This window comes from Syngnathus scovelli, chromosome 6 (assembly GCF_024217435.2).
Source record: "Syngnathus scovelli strain Florida chromosome 6, RoL_Ssco_1.2, whole genome shotgun sequence".
NCBI lineage: Eukaryota > Metazoa > Chordata > Actinopteri > Syngnathiformes > Syngnathidae > Syngnathus > Syngnathus scovelli.
This window is the reverse complement of record NC_090852.1, coordinates 1,753,063-1,770,070: the sequence shown is the minus strand read 5'-3', so window position 1 is coordinate 1,770,070 and position 17,008 is coordinate 1,753,063. Positions and strand designations below refer to the sequence as shown.

The window sequence follows — 17,008 nt, the reverse complement described above, 5'->3', positions numbered from 1 at the left end:
TTTTAAAAATAGAGATATTGCTAGCGGGCGGCTCGGTGGCGCACTGGGTAGCACGTCCGCCTCACAGTTAGGAGGGTGCGGGTTCGATTCCACCTCCAGCCCTCCCTGTGTGGAGTTTGCATGTTCTCCCCGGGCCCGCGTTGGTTTTCTCCGGGCACTCCGGTTTCCTCCCACATTCCAAAAACATGCTTGGTAGGCCGATTGAAGACTCCAAATTGTCCCTAGGTGTGAGTGCGATTGGTTGTCTGTCGCTGTGTGCCCTGCGATGGGCTGGCAACCAGTTCAGGGTGTCCCCCGTGGGGACTAAGCGGTTCAGAAAATGGATGGATGGATATTGCTAGCAATTTTTATTACCATTCATCTTTTTAAATTATTTGAACAGTTTTTACTACTCTCTGATTTCAAAACTAGTTATTCATGAATTTGTTGTGTAGCCTATACTGTATTTATATAGAAGATGTTGACAGTCGTAATGGCCCTCCAAGAGAAACAATGACTTTGATGCGACCCGCAACAAAAATGAGCTTGACACCCCTGCTCGGGTGGTGTCACGATACCAGAATTTCAGTAGTCGGTACCAATACCTTTGATTTACCACGATTCTCGATACTAATTTGCTACCACAGGAAAGAAACAACAAAACAACAGAATCCACTTAATTTAAAAATCACAAATTCATTTGAAACTGCTTAAACCGTATAGTAAACTTTATACATTATAAGCAGAGAAGTAGTGGCATGGAGGCTTCGAGTCACATTTACGAAAATAAGCAAGACTAATAATAAATAATAATATTCAACAATATACATTTAAAAGAGCAGCAATGGCATGGAGCCTCAAACCTCCCAAGCATTTTTTGCACGCCGGCTTGTTCGACTCTATTATTGCTCCGGTTTAGGGTGACCAGACGTCCTCTTTTTCCCAGACATGTCCTACTTTTGAGACCTAAAAAATTGTCCCTGGGGAATTTCAAAATTGACCGGGATTTTGTTTTTTGACTGCCGCTGCCCACTCCAGCCCTCTCAGCCCCCTACCCCACCCGTTGCGCTACTCTGGTTGCACCCGCCTCGAATGCAAAATATTTCCACACGCGACCTGGCTTCTCAACAAGCCAGCGTTGGTCTTCCACTCCCACTTGCTGAAGCCATTGTTATGAAAGACAGAATGTTTTCTTCTTCTTCAGCGCCGCTGACTGTTGCTCCGTGCTGCTCGCTTCTTCGGCGCTGTTGACTGCTGCTCCCTGATGCTCGCATGCGTATACTGTCCACTTCAGTACAGGTGTTGTGCTCGATTTGGTTCCCCCGTGAGATTTTGTTCCCCCTGCCGCGGGAGCGCGCACGCCTTGTTTGGAAAGCGAAAAACCGATGCCGTACGGCGTCGTACGGCCTCAGCACTATGTTGTTTTCAATAAAAACATGAAGAATTCACGTTTGCGTCAGTCAATTATAATTTTTATAAAGGATTATTCTCATTTGATGTCTTTAAATTCATCTGCCATTGAAGCGGGGTGCACTCAAAGACCAGTTGTACAGACGGAACACTCATTCACTTCACCAAAAAGCAACAATATAATTACGTGAGCTCTTTCCATAAACCTCGATGCAAAGAAACTCCTCCTTTTGGGTACCGTTACATGCTACAAGGAGTATATATTACAAAGGAGACTTTATACTTAATTGTGATCATCATTCATCCATCCATTTTATTACTCAGGTATTTTCAAAGCAAATTAATATTGTTGCATTTATGAATTTGCTTTAAAATGACAGCGCAGTGAATATTTGTACCCCCCTCCCATTTTGAGAACGGTGAGTCCTGGACATCGAGTGGCTTTTTTTCTGTCTTCCTGGGGGTCTGTTCAGGTAGTGTGGCAAATTTGAACAGGTTCCCTCATTCCTAGGCCAAATTACAGGGGGGGAACATATCCTCACGGCGGCCCCGTGAGGATATGTCGTCCCCCCCCCCCCCCCCCCCCCCCCTTATTTTGAGAACGGTGAGTCCTAGACTCCAACTGTTTTTTTTCTGTCTTTCTGGGGGTCTGTTCAGGTAGTGTGGCAAATTTGAACAGGTTCCCTCATTCCTAGCCCAAGTTAAAGGGGGGGGGGCCGTGAGGATATGTCCCCCCCCCCCCCCTTATTTTGAGAACGGTGAGTCCTAGACTCCAACAGGATATGTCCCCCCACTCCAGCTGTTTTTCTCTGATGATTTGTGCAGTGATACTGTTATTACTGCACTTTATCAATGTCTTTGGCCTTATTTTGGTCAAACAACTTTGTTTCTTAATCATATAACATACATAAAAAATAATGACTTTAAACTTTATTAAAAACATTATTATCTATTTGTTTATTTATTTATTTAACATCCAATATTGTAAAGTTATCAGTGCACGTCTGTCAATAATTTCAATAAAATGTGTAAAGAACAAAATTAATGCTAATTGAGTTTTTTAATAAAATTGTTATAATGTCTTAATAACGTTGTTGGGCCACTAATTGGCCCGACAACAATATTAAGACATTTAACTTCTTAACTTCATTGATAATTTTGGAAGATATAATTCAATAAACAGTACTAATACAGACAGACCTTGAGTCTGTAGCCCAAGTTACAGGGGGGGAACATATCCTCACGGGTGCCCTGTGAGAATATGTTCCCCCCCCCATTTAAAACGGTGTAAATGTAAATAAATGATTTGTGCACTGATAAGTTTACAATATTGGATGTTAAATAAACAAATAAACAAATAGATAATAATGTTTTCTTTTCTTTGTTGGTCAAACAATATTGTCTTGAATTCAAACTTGTCACCGAAGCACCCATTTTACCCCACTTTGTAAGTGCTTCATGTCATTTCGCCATTTGTTTTCTGACAACAATACGCTGCCGCACGATGGACCCAACTATTTACCAACAAATTATTGCCTACAAAACAAAACGTGAATACCCAAATGGTATTACGAAGAAGAAGTACGTATTGAGAAGAAAAGCTTCTTTTTACGACGTTGAGGGTAAGATACACAACATACATAAATCAGGCAAATTAGATCCAGAGACGCACCAAAAATTCACAATGCAGAACCTGCTAATTTCTACACTAACGTCAGAAACTTAAGTTTTAGAGTAATTACTCTATAACACAAATAATTGACTTATAAAATGTTGAACGCAATATATATAACACACCTCACTATGAAGGAAATTGTTGAATTTGTTGAGTGCAACTCAAGCTAATGTTTTTTTCAAGTAACTATTTGTAGATCTATTGAGTAAATATTTGATAAATTATCAAACTAAAGTAACATATTTGGTTGTAGACCCATTGAGTGAACATTTGATATATTATGAAACTGTTTTTTTTTTTGTCCAAGTAGCAAATTTGCAATTAGGTGTATTGAGTGAGTACTTCATGAATTACCACAAGTATGGTGCTAATTCAACGTTTTATTTTTACTTCGACTCAGGAGGAGAGCTGTATTATTGCTGCCAAAAAGGCACAGACCAGGCAGTCCAAGTGAAGGTTGTGTGTGGTGCTGAAGAGGCTGCTTAAGAGTTTTCATGCCAGCCCAGCAGGGGCACACGCCGGGCAAAATAAAACAAGACACAGCATCTCTCTGAGATATTACTGGCCAGCGATGTCTGTTGACATTAATGAGTGGGTATGTGTCAAGTGGCCCACACTTTTGTGGGGTTAAACTGCAGCTCCCCACTTGAAAGGCGCTTGGACAAAAGGATTTGAACTGGACTTCACTCAGTGATCATGACTGGTTTATTTTCATCTTCAGCCAAACACAGCCAACACAGCCAACACAGGTGAAAAACCTTAAAATAAACACAAATAGATGGTCACACTCTAAACCATAATCAAGCAATATAACCCAAAATCAAATACTTAATTTTTAAATACTAAGTCAGGATGACTTGGCCAAACAGCTTTCAACCCGGTAAGTATACACAAACATTTTTCCCGATTTCTTTTTTAGCTTTTACTTTTTTAAAATACACCACATAATTTACCACGATTTCACCATAATGTTTAGCATAATCCTAACCCATATCAATTTTACATATTAATTTCCAAAGCCACCCAGATGCGAGCTGTAGCCCCATGTTCAAATGTCCAGAGGCTCACCGGCTCCTTCTTTTGTTTCGTTTTCCAAGCTTTCCGCTGCAGTCCTGCCCTTTGGAAATGCTGCCTTGTCCAAATCATGGCAGGGTACCATGACTCCACCACTCTCCCTCTTAACTAACCCCACCTGGTGCTCTCAACAGCCTGCCTCCTTCTGTGTGGCTGAGACACACCCAGGCAGAGAGGGTGCGTGGTGGAGTCATGGTACCCTGCCATAAGAGTATACTTGTTTGTTCATTTTTTTAAGCCTGCAAACATAATGAATGAAACTATTCCTTTGTGTCTTTTGCAAACAATTCAAAATGATTATCTAAGATCTTCCCCTTCTTTTTGCATGCATTTATTAACAATGACTACTTTTCCACAAAACTTGCCATTGTCAGGTATCCCAGTGCACCGAATGTCAGGCAGCCGGCATATCAATAAAAAGCCCAACAGAGGTCATGCCTATACAGGTCAGTTAATCCAAATAATGTTCTCTATTTTGACCCAAGGTCTTTATAGTATTTTGTATGTGGCATACTTTATATAACTATTTTTCTCAGCAACATCAGTTTAACACAATTTGTTTTTATAAATATTTATTTATTAGGTGTCTCAGCCATTTGAACTCTTGGGGATGGACCTCATTGGCAAACTGGCTCAGACAAAAGATGGATACCAATATATTTGCGTGATGGTCGATTATTTCACGAAATGGCCTCAAGCCTATCTATTGAGGTCGAAGTCTGCTGCCGATGTAAATTCGTCTACCAATTTGAGTCGTCAAAAAAGATCTTGACAGATCAAGGCAAAGAATTTGTCAATGCAGTAAGTACTACAGTGTTTGGCAGAAATTATCTTCATCAATGCTGTCAAATACAAGTCCCTGAGGGCATATCTGGCCTGCAACTTTATTTTGTGTGGCCAATGAAAGCAACGAAAGGATGTCAAACTTCATAAAATAGCTGGAGTAAAATAAAAAATAAAAAACGCTTATTACTTCTCATTGTATTTTGTTTGTGTTTTGTGACTGTTGCAGTTGTGGGTGTTGTATTTTCCTTCTGTGTATTTGTGATGCAAAGCCAGTATAGTGATGATGTTAAGCTCACATTCTCAAACACTATTTCACTGCAAAATTGCCCAACTCAATTACTTATTCTTTCCCCTGGCAACTGCAGATCAACAAGTGAGTATGTGAAATGCTTGACATAAAAAGAAGCCTTTGCTCACCATACCACCCTCAAACTAATGGGTTGGTGGAAAAATTAAATGGGACAATTCAAAGGTGAGTGTACTTCATTTACCCACATTAATCTTTGACAATTTCTTTTTATGATGTTGCTCATGAGTTTGTTTTTGTTTTCAAGGCACTTTCAAAGTAAATAACATGCACTATAAAAACTGTTAGGTCAGAAAAAACACATTTTGGTTTAAAAATTGTCATTGGAGTCATTTATATACAATTCTCCAAAATTAATAAAATAACAACAACACTGTCACCAGCGCAATTTTAAAACTGATTTTGTTTTTTAGAGCTCTAAGCAAAGTGAGCAAAGCCACCCCCCTCCCCCATCTGGGGCTTTCTGACCATCTCACCGTTTTGCTTTTGCCCGCATACAGACAATTGGTAAAGGCATCCAGGCCGGTTCGGAGGCAGGTTAGAGTGTGGCCTGAGGGTGCCTCCGATGCACTTCGTGACTGCTTCGACATCACTGACTGGGACTTGTTTAAGCAGGCAGCCACCTACAATGATTGGACGGACATAGAGGAGTATACTGACTCTGTTACCTCTTACATCACGAAGTGCATCGATGATGTGACTTGCTCGAAATCCGTCGTCACTCGCGCGAACTGGAAGCCGTGGCTGACGGGGGCTGTCCTCAGACTGTTGAGGGCCAGGGACAAGGCTTTCAGAGCGGGGGATGAGGCTGGCTTGAGGACAGCGAGGGCCGACCTGTCCCGAGGCATCAAAGAAGCGAAGAAGGCGTTCTCGTGCAGGGTCTCCACCCACTTCAAGGACAGCAAGGACGCACGTAGCCTTTGGCGGGGCATTCAGACCATCACGGACTACAAGCCCGCGCCGAGGAGCTGTGAGGGCGACGTCCGTCTGCTGAACGATCTGAACCGCTTCTTTGCTCGCTTCGACGCCCAGAACAGCACTTGCCCGCTGAAGACCACTCCCCCCCACACAAGCAGCCCCTGCGCCACTCTGCCGACGGTGTGAGGAGGGCGCTTGCCGCTATTGACACCCGTAAGGCGGCGGGCCCTGACAACATCCCGGGTCGAGCGCTGAAGGACTGCGCTGGGGAGCTGTCGGGTGTCTTCACGGACATCTTTAACGTTTCCCTGCAGCAGGCCATCGTCCCCTCGTGTTTCAAAGCTGCCACCATCATTCCTGTGCCGAAGAAACCTGCACCGTCCTGCTTCAATGACTACCGCCCTGTGGCACTGACGCCCATCATCATGAAGTGCTTTGAGCGGCTGGTCATGGAGCACATCAAGTCCGTTCTCCCCCCCACCATTGACCCTTTCCAGTTTGCGTACCGTGCCAAGCGGTCCTCTGAGGATGCCATCTGCTCTGCCCTCCACTCGGCCCTCACCCACCTGGAGAGAAAGGACTCATGTGAGGTTGCTGTTTGTGGACTTCAGCTCTGCCTTCAACACCATTGTGCCGCAGCGACTCATCTGCAAACTCGACGAGCTGGGCCTCAGTACCTCCCTCTGCAACTGGATACTAGACTTCCTCTGTCAGAGGCCTCAGGTGGTGCGTGTTGGTGACAAAATCTCCGCCAGCATCACGCTGAGCACGGGGGCCCCCCAGGGCTGCGTGCTCAGTCCATTGTTCTTCACCCTGCTGACGCATGACTGCACTGCGACCTACAGCGACAACCGCATAGTGAAGTTTGCTGACGACACTCTGGTGGGTCTCATCACGAAGGGCGACGAGACTCGGTACAGATCGGAAGTTGACCTTCTGACCACGTGGTGCAGGGACAACAACCTCCTGCTGAACGTCAATAAGACCAAGGAAATCATTGTTGACTTCCGGAAGGGTCACACAACACACCTGCCGCTGATCATCGACGGTGCTGTGGTGGAGAGGGTGAGCTGCACCAAGTTCCTGGGGGTGCACATCAGTGAGGACCTCCTGATCCGCAAACACCTCGTCACTGGCAAAGAAAGCTCAGCGCCGCCTGTACTTCCTGCGGAAGCTCAGGCGTGCATGTGCTCCTCAGGCAGTCCTGTCTACATTCTACCATGGCACCATTGAGAGCGTCCTCACCAGTTGCATCGCTGTCTGGGGTGGTAACTGCACTGAACAGAACTTGAAGGCCCTGCAGCGCATAGTGAATACGGCTGGTAAGATTATTGGTGCTTCGCTCCCCTCCCTGAAGGACATTTACACCTCCCATCTCGCCCGCAAGGCAACCTCGATTGCCAGAGATGTGAGTCACCCGGCTCACTCTTTGTTTGACCTTCTGCCCTCTGGGAAGAGATACAGGAGCCTGCGCTCCCGCACCACCAGACTCGCCAACAGCTTTTTTCTCCAGGCTGTTAGGGCCCTGAACTCGCTACCCCCTTCTGCGTAGCGTGCGGCACTGTTGCGCTATTTTTGGGAATGTCTGCTGTACGCGCAATTGCTCCTTTTTTTTCTGCTCCTCTTATGTATTTATTCATTTATTTATTGTTGTTATTTATTCATTATTTATTCAGCACGCTTTTGTTATACTTGTTTACTTGTTTGTCTGTTGTGAGCCATGTCTTGTCACCGTGGAATAGGGGGGAGCGAAATTTCGGTTTCTTTGTGTGTCTTTGGCATGTGGAGAAATTGACAATAAAGCTGACTTTGACTTTGACTTTGGTTTGTCAGCATCCAGAAAGCTGGGATGAATATTTGGATGTAGTTATATTTGGTCTGCGGACCAAAAAACAAATGACAACAAAGTACTCGCCTTACTTTCTGATGTTCGGCAGAGAGGCACGCTACCCCATTCAAGTGCCAGAACACTACGAGGTAAGATTTTGGCACATCAAGATCCATGATCCATTACAAGGATATACAGTATCATGGAGAAGTTTTTATACGATCAAGGACAATTTGCTTGTTGAATTTGTTTAGGTGCATCTTAATTGTAAAACACAAATATAAAAGTAAAACTTGTTGACACTTTAATCATGACAGCAAATGTTTGCTTTTTCTGAAGGTTGATGGCACTGTGGAGGATGTGGTGGGGATGGAAGTTATGGCACAAAACCATAACGAACAAGACCAACTATTTGAGCAAGTTAGAGAGCACATTAGAAAAGCACAGGAAAAAACAAGGCACCCAAAAACAATCTCAGGGACCACACCAACTGTACACATCGGAGATCTTGTTCTAAGACAAAATATCAGGTCTCAACAAAGAAAGGGAGGAAAATTGAACCCCGATTTTTTGGGCCCATACAAAATTGTGGCGATTGAGGGCAAGACAGCTGACCTCCAGGATGAGAATGGAGCCTTGGTCCCCAAAATAAACATTGACCACCTAAAACCATACAAAGAAAATAAACAAAGAGTGCCTCATAGGTATGAAAACAAAAAAGAAGCCTCAGCTCTCCCAGCCACAGCTCCTCCAAGCACCGCTCCCTCTGCCACTGCTCCTCCAGCCTCAGCTCCTCCAGCCACTGCCCCCTCTGCCACTGCTCCTCCCCCCGCAGCTCCTCCAACCACCGCTCCCTCTCCCACTGCTCCACCAGCCGCAGCTCCTCCAAGCACCGCTCCCACTGCCACTGCTCCTCTAGCCACAGCTCCTCCAGTCACCACCCCCTCTGCGACTGCTCCTTCAGCAACAGCTCCTCCAGCCACGACTCCCTTTTCCCCTGCTCTTAATACCGCAACACCACCACGACTGTCTTTGACTTTTAGACAAACAAGGGAAAATCTGGACAAATGTAAGATGTATTCATGATAAAACTGTAAACATATTAAAACATACATTATGGATATGTGGCACATAGGTCTTGTACTCACAGAGTTGTTTTATAAGTGCCACTAGCTGCTATGGAATGAACCACATTTCCAATTGCATTTTGAGGTATTGTTCTGACTTATTTTTGGCAGACGTTCAAGATGCCTGGAAGGGAAAGCACATCCATGTTCTCCTATCAAAAATCGGGGCGTATAAATTGTTCTTTTGGGACATTATGAATGTTGGACCCAATTCTGAGCTGGAATCGGACAAACAAACGCAACCAAATCAGCGTGGAAAAGGTTTCCTATATTGACTCATTTGCAATGACTAATTTATGGAATGGAAAGAGCCAGAGACTCAAGGTCTGTCTGTATTAGTACTGTTTATTGAATTATATCTTGCAAAATTATCAATGAAGTTAAGAAGTTAAATGTCTTAATATTGTTGCCGGGCCAATTAGTGGCCCAACAACGTTATTAAGACATTATAACAATTTTATTAAAAAACTCAATTGGCATTAATTTTGTTCTTTACACATTTTATTGAAATTATTGACAGATGCTTTTTTTTCTTCTGTTTATTTTTAGATCAACCCGGTGGAATACAAACTTATTGTTGGCATTGTCAATGAGCATAATCATTTGAAGCTGGCGGTAAAGAAATGTTTTAATGCCACAAGAGGGAGTAACATTACAGCAAAAAATATATAGTTATGTGCAAAATGTTTGATAATTCATGCATATGAATAATAAAACGTCATATTTTGTGTTTAAAATATAGGCAATCATGCCAGGAGAAAAAAGGTCCTTACTGCTTGATCCTCTTGGTGAGTCTCAAATGGACATTAAAAAATGCCTGGAATCAACCCGGTAAGCACAGCTTCTAAAAGTCAGAGTACTATTGTGATATAAACATTTAACTGAAGATGTGCGCTTTCTTTTGAAAGTGGACTAGGTTTTTGTTTTCATCAATACAAATTATGTAATTGACGGATAAAACTTGAAATTTGTGTTTATGTGCTGGCTCTTATATTTCAGGGCGTTCATGCGCAACAAAGGGCGCAATGTTTCCGGGTGGACTTGTGGCACTGTCCCCCATCCCAGGCAACAAGATTCAACCTCTTGTGGTGTCTTTGCTTTGAAAGTATGCATTTGATTTACAGACTATATTTACCAAACTCATATCACTCAATTATGCAAAAACTTAATCAAACGATATATACGATATATAGGCCAAAGATGGCAAACATTTAAGGCATTCTTTATGCACTGTCAACATCTGACATTGTCTTTTTCAGTTTGCAGAACATCTTCTTTCAAATGAAGAAATATATTTCTCAGTAAAGGCACACAATATAAATAGGTACAGGCTGCAAATTGCCACCACACTTCTATTAGAGACTGGTAAGTAATATGCACCCAAGAGACGTTACTGCCACCCAAAGAATGGTCCTGACTGTGCTATCAATGCTATATACAACTCAGTTAAGTTTTACACAGGGAAGTACGATAGCAATTCTTCTGTCTTTGTTTTCACAGATGATTTATCTGACTTGTGCTTTGTTTGTGGGGAAGCTACATATGACACAGACAACAGATGGGTAATTATGTCAGGTCTTGTTAACTAATGCATGTGATGATTAAGAAATACATTGAATTACACATTCGTTGTAAATTATTGTAAATGTGCTGCATTGTATGATCTTGCTTTTTTCTTTGTTTACCAGATTCAGTGTGACGAGTGTGTTAGGCAGGGAACCAGGCGGAGGACTCGGATGCAGAGTCTTTCTTTTCTCTGATTTATTCCAACAAGCGATGACCAAAAAATACAACTCAAGGCGCCTCTTGCGAGGGAAACACTCGGCAAAAAGTCTGAACAAAAAGCGTCGCACTCGGGCGAGACAAAAAAGGCTTTGGGGAACAAGGCACTAACAAAAAGCGTCGCTCTGTGGCGAGACAAAAGGAGGAATCTTACTGGGAGTTCGGACGTCAAGGAATCGCTGGTGGTCGGGACGAGGCAAGACACACTGGCACAAGACAAGGGGAAGACACGGACTAAATACACACAAAAGGGCTGGGACGCAGGTGCTGACAATTAGCGCCAACCACGCAGGTGCACACAATCGGGATCAGGGAATACAAGACAACCGAAAACAGAGGAAAGAACCACGAACTGAAACGGAAGGGATGACAAAATAAAACAGGAACATCCCTTTTGGCGCAACGGAAAAGTCTCAGCTGGTGGAGAGATAGCAGTTGTAATTAGCCTGTTAATTAGGGATCGGAGACAAGGGATGCAACAACATCCACACAAGGTCAAAATGGCAGAGAAAACGGCAATGGAGACCAGGGCAGAGGAAACCAGGGTGCGGTACCTTCCGAACACGTTCAACCAGTCGGTCCAAACCTCTGTGTTCACCCCACTGTGTTGCTTCATCGTCCCATTCAAGGTCCGCAGGCCCTCAAGGGCCCGGGACATGCTTCCGCCGGCTGCAGTATTATTTGGAATAAATGTGCAACATTGCTCACCAAACATGGCGCAGACACCGCCCTCTTTTGAGAGTAGCATGTCAAGGGCCATTCGATTCTGGAAAGCCATGAGGGAAGTAGCGGCCAGTTGGTAGTGGACCGCCTTGAAACCCGCCTCGGTCCAGTTTCCAAGCCTCTGCACGTTGTAATGGATATAGTTAATCCTGTCAACATTTTTGTTAAGAGTACACCACCAACACAGGGCGGATTCAAAACCAGCTGCTATCTGATTCACCAGCTTATACTCATCCGGTACTCCTCTAGGAACACCAATGGCGTCAATGTAAGTTTGATCAGCCGCGCCCTGCCATTCGGCGCTTCGCTTCGTTCTCGGCCAGGACTCGGGCACTACGGAGTTAGCAAAAGATGTTAGATCATAAGAAGACATTGGTATCAAATGAACAGGAAGCAATAGGGTTACCAAAGCGCAAATTCCAAAGCTGTTTAAAGGCAACCTATCATAAAGTTTGTTACTATTACACCAAAACAAAATATCACTACGAGCAATGGGCATAAAAGGAGCAGTGACATTAATCATGGACCCACACCATGGAGTAGCTAGGGTGCCGAGCTTCTCACCGGTACCAGGTAACCTAATGCACGTGAAATCACCCTTAGCTACATCGGAAGAAAAAAGGGGTTTATATTTTGTCATAGAGGCAACAGGGTAAACCTTATCCCATTTAAAACAATCATGAGTGGGTGAAATGGATGAGTTTAACATTAAAACAACAGCACACCTAGGAACTATATTTGCAGGTATGATTTTCAAAAGAGGTCTTGGACCCATACATGCAATGCAACTGGTGTTAGCCATTTTTGCGGCTTGCTCAACCATAAGAAGCTGTTGGTTTGACCGCTTAATCCCGTGGAGGCTAAAAAATACCTGTCCACATCAGTGAGGAGCACACTTGTGATTTTTGCTCCTGCTGACAGGGTGTCATTATTTATAACGGGACGGTCTGCGATCAACATTGTTTTGTTAATGCAAATAGCAATAGGAAAGTGAGGATCAATTCCAGAGGACCAAGCCCACAGTTGAAAACCCCAACAGGAAGTGTTAAACAAGGTGGCATTTGGAGGACGAATTTGACCATCAGGGAGTGTAAGAGTCAAAAGGAGGCTTGTGCCCTGATTCTTCAAAGTTACTCGTCTAGCAAAGAACACAGCCTCTTCACTGGAACCAGAGGGCCAATAATCTCGCGTTTGTGTGGTGACAAGGGTGCCCCAGTCGGTGCTAACCGGGTGGCCAGTTAAATACCACCAATATCCGAGACATTCACCCCCAGTGGTGGGGTGACCATTTTGAAAACCTTTCAAACTTTTCAAAGGTAAAATAATAGAAGAAGACGTATTAGGAGCCACAGTAAACATTAATGAATTATTGTAACTCCAGGACAAAAGCCATGGCACGCAAGTTGGAACGCGGACGGTTTCTGGAGTACAAACAACATGATCAAAAGGGGGTTTAGTGTTGCGCTTATGTCTAGCAATTTTTCCCCATGAGCCATATTGATTAGAATCAGTGTTGGTAGTTGCCTGAGAGAAGAATGTTCGAGGCTCATGGTACTCTACCAATAAAATAACCCCCGAAAAAATATAACAATAACACAAACCAGCAAAAACAACCAAAAGCACATGGTAGACTTTGCGCAGGCTACAGCCCAATTAAAGCACTTTACGAATGACTCTCTAATGCTCATGTTTTGGATCTCCTCAGAGTCAACACCCTGAGCTTTGGGTTGGTGTCTTGGAATAGGCTTCTGCTAGCTTTCGTGTCAACCCTGGATCTTGGCACCAGGATCAGGCACTATTACCAGACTTTGCCAACCTTCCATACTTAGGTTGGGTCTGCGGAGATCACCTTTTTACAATGAGATAAATGCAGAAAACAAATAAATGCAGAAAAAACAATATTCTTTCCCTTCACATTCATGTAATTGGATATAAACCAAATGTATTGTCTGAAACGGATACAATGGAGTCGGGAACTTTCCTCTCTGAGGTCTTAAATTGCCTTGCCTTAAATTGCCCCCCCCCCCCCCCCCCCGTCGAGACATGGGTGACCCCATGACTCGAAATAGCAGCCCATTTGAACAAGTTACGAGGCAAGACAGGTTTGCCCAAAGGTCACACAAAAAGACCATCAGTGTTTTTAGTTGCAAGTGACGGATTTGTTTGCAAACAATTTGCATGCCCCAGTCAAAGCAATGAGCTCAGCGGCCTGTGCTGACATTCGTCAGTAGTAACAATGGCATACCCAGTAAGGGTCACACCAAATTCATTTTTCTTAGAAGACCCATCAACAAAAAGCACATGACCATCTGGCAGAGGCATATCTCCCAAATCAGGCCGAGCCCTTGCAATCTGTTGAGCAGCATCGACACAATCATGGAATTCACCGTCGTCAGGAAGGGGAATGAGAGTGGCAGGATTGAGTGTCGTGCATCTTTCAACGGTCAGGTGCGGCTGAGACAGCAACGGAGCCATGCAAGAAAGATGACGTGCAGGCGACAGAAAACTCACTCACTCACTCACTCACTCACTCACTCACTCACTCACTCACTCACTCACTCACTCACTCACTCACTGCACCGAGATAAACTGTTAAATATATCTTGAAAAACAAACAAAAACAATCTATGCTCCTGCAGAGACTCTTCAAAATGGGACCCAAATGTCAGATTACAAATCAAACCTCCTCCTTCACTCTCACATTTTTTGATAGAACAGTCTACTTAGCTAGACAAATTTCTAATTTTTACATTTAACAATGCACATCTGATAAATTGTCTAGCACACCGTTTTCGTGCACCAATTTAACGCAATTCCAACCTTTATAACAAACTGATACACAAAGACAAACATACACAGAAACAAACACATGGGCCCACAACATAGACATGACAATCTTCCCAGCTGATAACAAGGGTGGGGGGAGCAACTGAAGTTCAGAGAGCCTCGCCACCGCCACGTCGCATAATGCAACCCCCCACCTCTGTCCAAAATATGCATTTGTGAAGATATTTTATATTTTCGGTGTCGACCCCTTCCATTAATTTCCAATCTTTGCATTTTAATTCATGTTGGGGTAGCGACTTTTGTTTGCTATTTGATTTTCCCATGGTTTATTTTCTAAATTGCGGAGTTGGCAATTCGAATGGCACCTACAGTGTCCTAAAAGCCAACTTTATTTACAGGACAGTGGTTAAATGTTCGATGTGTGGTGAGTCTCCTTTCATCTTCCCGGAGGAAACGGAGAGTCCTTGCCTCTGCGTCCACACAAAGCCACTGTTTACAATCCTGTGTGTTTATATAGAGGAGAGCTCTAATAAGATCACTCTCAGTCAAACCACACACACACACAATGCGCACTTTTATCGTCTCACAGGCAAGCAGGGGAGTCCGCCCTCCCGAAAATGTTTCTGCGGAATTTAACTGCTCTCGGTTACCTGTACCTTATTAGAAAAACAGAGGAGTCCGCCCTCCCATGGATTTTAACAAACTCTTCACGTTAGGAGGCCCCACGATACCTCAGCGGAATTTAGCTGTTTCTAATTGCACTTGATAGGGTCTAGAATTGTCAAGGTTTTAAGTGACCTCTTGTCACTGCACATTCATTCTTTTTAACAGACTCAATATTCATACTCACAGTCTGCCGGTTCTTTTCCTCGGATGATCTCGTCAACCACTCCGGTGTCCAGCCGACTTGATCGAGACAGCCCCGTGAAAAGGGTTTCTTTATATGGCTTGCCCAAGGACTTGTCCTGTGTCGAAAAAGTCAGCCGGACCCCTTCTGGTCTGTAGAGATCCCGGACGAGCCCCCAATTTCTGTCAGGTAAATTCTCTGACTGAATATCTGTATAAAAGAAAAGGATCAGCAGACAAAACAAGTGAGGCAGAATATTGAGTTTTTTCTCGCGAGGAGTGCATTCAGATTTACAGCAATTTGACTACACAAAAAAATCAGTTTACACTCTTCGCTCTTTTTATTTGGAATGCCCTACCCACAATGTGAGACTAGCCCCTAAGAGGAAGGGGGAAGAAGGCGTGGGCTTTGTCTCATAAGAAAAGAAACGAGATTGCAAGGACAAGATGTTATGTGAACCAAGAAGTCACAGACAAGATGTCATGAGAAACAAAAAGATTGCAAAGACAAGATGTTATGTGAAACAAGAAGTCGCAGACAAGATGCCATGAGAAAAGAATGCAAGGACAAAATGCCATGTGCAGACATCAACAAGATAGGTTGAGCTATCAACAACTTTCTTGGTTTCCCAGAGGTATAGAAGGTCAGGAAGTTCCAGACAGCATCGTTTGACGTGTTGTTTTTCACAATCCGTCTGGTGGACGTTTGCAAGGCGAAACAGCAAGCATTCTGTGCAATAATCTTATTAATAAGTACTCATTAGAGAACGCATGATAACATATATATATACAATTTATCTAACAGTTGGAGTCTAGGACTCACCGTTCTCAAAATAAGGGGGGGGGGGACATATCCGCCGTGAGGATATGTTACCCCCCTGTAATTTGGCCTAGGAATGAGGGAACCTGTTCAAATTTGCCACACTACCTGAACAGACCCCCAGGAAGACAGAAAAAAAGCCAGTCGATGTCCAGGACTCACCGTTCTAAAAATGGGAGGGGGGCACAAATATTCACGGCTTGACATTTTTTACAGCGTTCCTGTTACAATTTTTATCCCACCACCTTTCACTTTGCTTGGGACAAAAGGAGCCTTCAGAACTGAAATTTCTTCTCAATTATTCATTCAAATCAATTCACTCAAATCATTCTTGTTACGAAAGATTTGATCACAAAACCTGTGTGGCTTTTTCTTAAATGAACACGTTTGACATTCCTATAGTGTCAGCTTTTAATTATATTTTCATTTTAAAGCAAATTAATAAATGCAACAATATTAATTTGCTTTGAAAATACCTGAGTAATAAAATGAATGGATGAATGATGATCACAATTAAGTATAAAGTCTCCTTTGTAATATATACTCCTTGTAGCATGTAACGGTACCCAAAAGGAGGAGTTTCTTTGCATCGAGGTTTATGGAAAGAGCTCACGTAATTATATTGTTGCTTTTTGGTGAAGTGAATGAGTGTTCCGTCTGTACAACTGGTCTTTGAATGCACCCCGCTTCAATGGCAGAACGCGGATGAATTTAAAGACATCAAATGAGAATAATCCTTTATAAAAATAAAAATTTACTGACGCAAACGTGAATTCTTCATGTTTTTATTGAAAACAACATAGTGCTGACGCCATACAACGCCGTACGGCATCGGTTTTTCGCTTTCCAAACAAGGCGTGCGCGCTCCCGTGGCAGGGGGAACAAAATCTCACGGGGGAACCAAATCGAGCACAACACCGGCAAGAATCGACTCAGCTCGCCAAGT

At 43.5% G+C, this 17,008-nt stretch overlaps 2 protein-coding genes and 1 long non-coding RNA gene across 8 annotated transcripts in view; 2 read left to right on the top strand and 1 right to left on the bottom strand.

Moving 5' to 3' along the window:
* The window catches only part of plcg2 (phospholipase C, gamma 2), a 134,355-nt gene that overhangs the window by 42,843 nt on the left and 74,504 nt on the right, over positions 1–17,008 (top strand). The window lies entirely within an intron of this gene.
* On the bottom strand, positions 3,766–5,405 carry LOC137840345 (uncharacterized). The gene is made up of 2 exons (XR_011086933.1): positions 4,133–5,405; positions 3,766–3,822 (listed from the first exon to the last, which is right to left on the bottom strand). It is a non-coding gene; the product is annotated as an uncharacterized lncRNA (long non-coding RNA).
* LOC125970571 (uncharacterized) lies at positions 5,412–16,835 on the top strand. Of its 3 annotated transcripts, none has more exons than XM_049723072.2 (9): positions 5,423–8,126; positions 8,317–9,046; positions 9,216–9,365; positions 9,654–9,719; positions 9,847–9,935; positions 10,104–10,209; positions 10,364–10,469; positions 10,605–10,666; positions 10,793–16,835. In XM_049723072.2, exons 3-9 carry the CDS (start codon positions 9,303–9,305, stop codon positions 10,862–10,864), a joined length of 564 nt encoding a protein of 187 aa, XP_049579029.2. In that variant the 5' UTR covers positions 5,423–8,126; positions 8,317–9,046; positions 9,216–9,302; the 3' UTR covers positions 10,865–16,835. The 3 variants fall into 3 exon arrangements, with proteins under 3 accessions (XP_049579031.2, XP_049579029.2, XP_049579032.2); XM_049723075.2 differs by having other exon boundaries at positions 5,427–8,126; positions 9,216–9,428; XM_049723074.2 differs by having other exon boundaries at positions 5,412–8,126; positions 9,216–9,428; positions 9,654–9,935.